The 3,763-nt window shown below is 36.3% G+C and overlaps 2 protein-coding genes across 2 annotated transcripts; both read left to right on the forward strand.

Annotated features, from left to right (window-relative positions):
- Window positions 1–2,094: 2,094 nt before the first annotated feature.
- Window positions 2,095–2,619, forward strand: LOC147808927 (uncharacterized). Its single transcript, XM_087162740.1, has one exon. It carries the CDS (start codon window positions 2,095–2,097, stop codon window positions 2,617–2,619), a length of 525 nt encoding a protein of 174 aa, XP_087018866.1.
- Window positions 2,620–2,907: 288 nt separating this feature from the next.
- LOC147808928 (uncharacterized) lies at window positions 2,908–3,402 on the forward strand. Its single transcript, XM_087162741.1, has one exon. The coding sequence runs from the start codon at window positions 2,908–2,910 to the stop codon at window positions 3,400–3,402; it is 495 nt and encodes a 164-aa protein (XP_087018867.1).
- The last annotated feature ends 361 nt before the right edge of the window (window positions 3,403–3,763 follow it).

The raw sequence follows: 3,763 nt of genomic DNA on the forward strand, positions 1-3,763 counted from the left end.
AGGTCCATACTTTATTATCCCATTACGAGTATCAAGCCCAGCAAAACCATACACGCCAAATTTCCAACTGCTGGGTAATAGAAACCAGACTGATTCAAATTCCAAAATTCTTGGGCGTCTACACCTTTCTCTTTCATGACTTTAGTTTGATCTATGGTATATTTCTTGGCGTTGGATATTTGGTACATGACATATACTTGAACCACAACCGTTATAAGCAACAGTCCCAACACCGTCACCAAGATTATATTTCGGAGGCCAAATTTCATCTTGTTTTACAAAAAAACAAACAAGATATGGCTGTACATGGTCTCGTTCATACCGTAGGTGTGCTGCTCGGTCAACGATACGCACCTCTTGAACTATCATTTGTGGATGTAACTGGATACGAGAAGCATTTTCACATCAATTGTCCAATGTCTTATGCCTATTTGAAATCCATGTATCCTCACAACTATCCAGATGCCATCGTGACCACTGATCAAGCCACCCCCTATTCAGAAGTGCTTCATTTTTTACAAGAGCGTTATCATTTTTTGGAAAAAATGATACCTGGAGTCGTATTTGGTTGCAAGGGACTGACGTATCAAATGAACGTCTTGCGAGATGCCGAGATACCCAGAATTTTGAATATAGATACCTTGGGTGTACCTTCTTTGACAAAATTATCCGCCCAATACGCTGTAAATATACTCTGTCCTTTCCACAAGCACATTAGTAAGTGTTCTCTCGTGGCTCTCGTATTAATCCTGCGGTATATGTTGGAGCAAAATCTTGTTTTGCTTCTCGGCCAAGAGGAGCTTTTCGGACAAGTGAAAAGTGTCGATGACGGAACTCGTGTCGAGGGGAACGTTGGAACACGATTGCCACAAGTCATCCAGTCGAGCATAGGAGAGTAAACGTTGAAACACATCAATGACCCGTGGCGGTGGTGAGAGCAATGTCACTTCTGAAATGGAGTCGTGCACCACAGAAACGTTTTGTAAAAATTCAAACGCTTTGGAATGGTTCGAGTCCAAACAGGATGGATAATTTCCATCTAAAAATTGATTCAATGCTCTCAACACCAATTGTTGAATGGATTGGGAGAGTGCGTGGTCGGGTCGCAATTTCATAAAGCTTTCCAACGTGTTTTCCGATTGCCAATGCACGGCATTCACATATTCGTGGGACGGAACGATAAACGTGGAAAATGGATTCAAACGCTCGCCACGAGTTTCGCAAGTGAGTTGATACAACCGTTCGTTGCGTTTCAAGTCCAGATCCCGGGCTGCGGGCAAGGGTTGCAACTCTTGTGGAAGTCTGTTGCGAGATAAGTACTGTTGAACCAAATTTCCCCAAAATTCAGCAGATTCAAAGTGAAAGGGTCCCGAAGAACCTTCAAGAATGGCTTTGAGATTCAAATTGTCGTCTTTTACAGTATTTTGGCGAGGGCGAGACAAGAGACACATCAAATGATTGAAAAACGAGGTGACGGCCCTAGTACGAAATACTGGCAAAGCATCCGGATTCTTTTCGAGTGAATCCAGTAACAGATCTAAATCACCTTGTATTTGATAACGATAGTTTGTGAGCCCACCCCTGTGAAGCATGTCTTCCCAATAAATTCCATCCTCTTCCAATAGAAAGATTAATTCGGCGAGTTCACAGGGTGGAGGGATTTCTTTTCCATGGTTGCACCCAAACAAGAGTTGTTTAAACCAATTTATCAACGAGGAATGTGACATCTTGATTCCAACGATGCAAATTCCAATGAAATGGATGAGCGCGAGCCGTGTAATATTCAAGAAAATTGCGCGCCATTAAGCAATGGAATGTATACATGGCGAAAAATAACATAATATATAGAATCAACATGATTTCAGATTCTTGGTTCACCAAACTGTGATTTCAAAAAAAAAAAAAAAAAAAAAAAAAAAAAAAAAAAAAAAAAAAAAAAAAAAAAAAAAAAAAAAAAAAAAAAAAAAAAATTTTTTTTTTTTTTTTTTTTTTTTTTTTTTTTTTTTTTTTTTTTTTTTTTTTTTTACGTTGTAGTTAAAGGCTGAGCGTTGAGTCTTACCGGGTTCACAACTCCAATCACATATACATTGAAACATGGCTCATTTAGATTTGGAATTTTTCTTGTTGACTGAATCAGCTGTAATGCCAACAACGTCTGACGAATCGTCCCCCGGAGTTGATTTGTATTCTCCAGTGGATGTCGATATTGAGCCAGGTGAACAAGAAATTATTGATACTGGTGTAATTTTTGCCATACTCGATTCGAAAATTGGATTATTGAAGGATAAGCGATCTGTGGTGACCAAACGAAAATTAAAAGTGGATAGTGGCGTTATTGATACTGCATACAGAGGAAGCGTTAAAATTGCATTGCGAAATGTCGGGGATGAATCGGCGCATATCAAAACTGGCGAGCCCATTGCGCAAATGATTTTACTCTTTTGTCAAAGACCAATCTTACAAAGAGTAAAAAGGATTTCCACCGAAACAGAACGAGGTATGAATGGATTCGGCTATTATTATGAGAAATCGGGCAAACAACCTTATATGGAAGATTTTGCTTCCCATTTCGAAGGATATTATCAAAATTTGCATAATGGAGTAGATTATATAGCCTAGACAAGATTCAATGATATCAGCTCATTAAAATTGTTCTGGAGTCCTAAATGAAGAATCTAGATACCCCCCTCATCCTCTTTTAAAAAAAAAAAAAAAAAAAAAAAAAAAAAAAAAAAAAAAAAAAAAAAAAAAAAAAAAAAAAAAAAAAAAAAATTTTTTTTTTTTTTTTTTTTTTTTTTTTTTTTTTTTTTTTTTTTTTTTTTTTTTAAACCCTGTCTTTAAAAGCAGCGGTTGAGTTTTTCCAAATCATAAGCTCCTACAACTTTTCCAAATCACACATATTAGAACATGGCTCATTTAAATTTAGATTTCCTCTTGCTGAATGAATCAGCAGTATTGCCAACAACGTCTGATGAATTGTCACCCGGTGTTGATTTGTATTCTCCAATGGATGTCGATATTGAGCCAGGTCAGCAAGTAATTATTGATACTTTTGTGGTTTTTTCTCTACCCAAATTCAAAATTGGATTGTTGAAGGATAAGTCATCTGTGGTGACCAAACGAAAATTAAAAGTGGATGCTGGTGTTATTGATACTGGATACAGAGGAAGCGTTAAAGTTGTTTTGCGAAATGTTGGTAATGAATCGGCGCATATCAAAACTGGCGAACCCATTGCGCAAATGATTTTATTGTGTAGCGAAAGGCCAAACCTACGAAGAGTGATGATGATATCTACCAAAGGATTTAAAACGGATTCAAATGAATATGTTTCTCATTACGAAAAATGTAACGAGCAAGAATACCAAGAATCGCTAAACGATGTGGATGAATATGGAGATTAAGATTAGCTAGGACATTGTAAACATTATACTACAACACTTGCTCTCGCTCTAAGTTAGAACATTGTAAAAAAAAAAAAAAAAAAAAAAAAAAAAAAAAAAAAAAAAAAAAAAAAAAAAAAAAAAAAAAAAAATTTTTTTTTTTTTTTTTTTTTTTTTTTTTTTTCAATAAAAAGGTAAACATTAAGCGTTGATGATCTCAGACTCGTCAGAAATTTTTGAGGCCTTCAACTCGCAACTTTAGAATTTCTTATTGACATTTTTATAGACAACATGGATGAGGAATCAAGCTCTTTAGATTGCACGACCAACTCAGGTTGGTCAGCAGACTCGGCAACAAGATCTTTTGGTAGCATGAATAGCA

The sequence above is a fragment of the Parasteatoda tepidariorum genome, chromosome 5, assembly GCF_982258835.1.
Source record: "Parasteatoda tepidariorum strain Cologne lab strain chromosome 5, Ptep-v5.0, whole genome shotgun sequence".
Lineage (NCBI taxonomy): Eukaryota > Metazoa > Arthropoda > Arachnida > Araneae > Theridiidae > Parasteatoda > Parasteatoda tepidariorum.

What these genes read in the sequence shown, in the direction of transcription:
- LOC147808927 (XM_087162740.1), top strand. Translation starts at nt 2,095, where the DNA reads ATGGCTCATTTAGATTTGGAATTTTTCTTGTTGACTGAATCAGCTGTA.
- LOC147808928 (XM_087162741.1), top strand. Translation starts at nt 2,908, where the DNA reads ATGGCTCATTTAAATTTAGATTTCCTCTTGCTGAATGAATCAGCAGTA.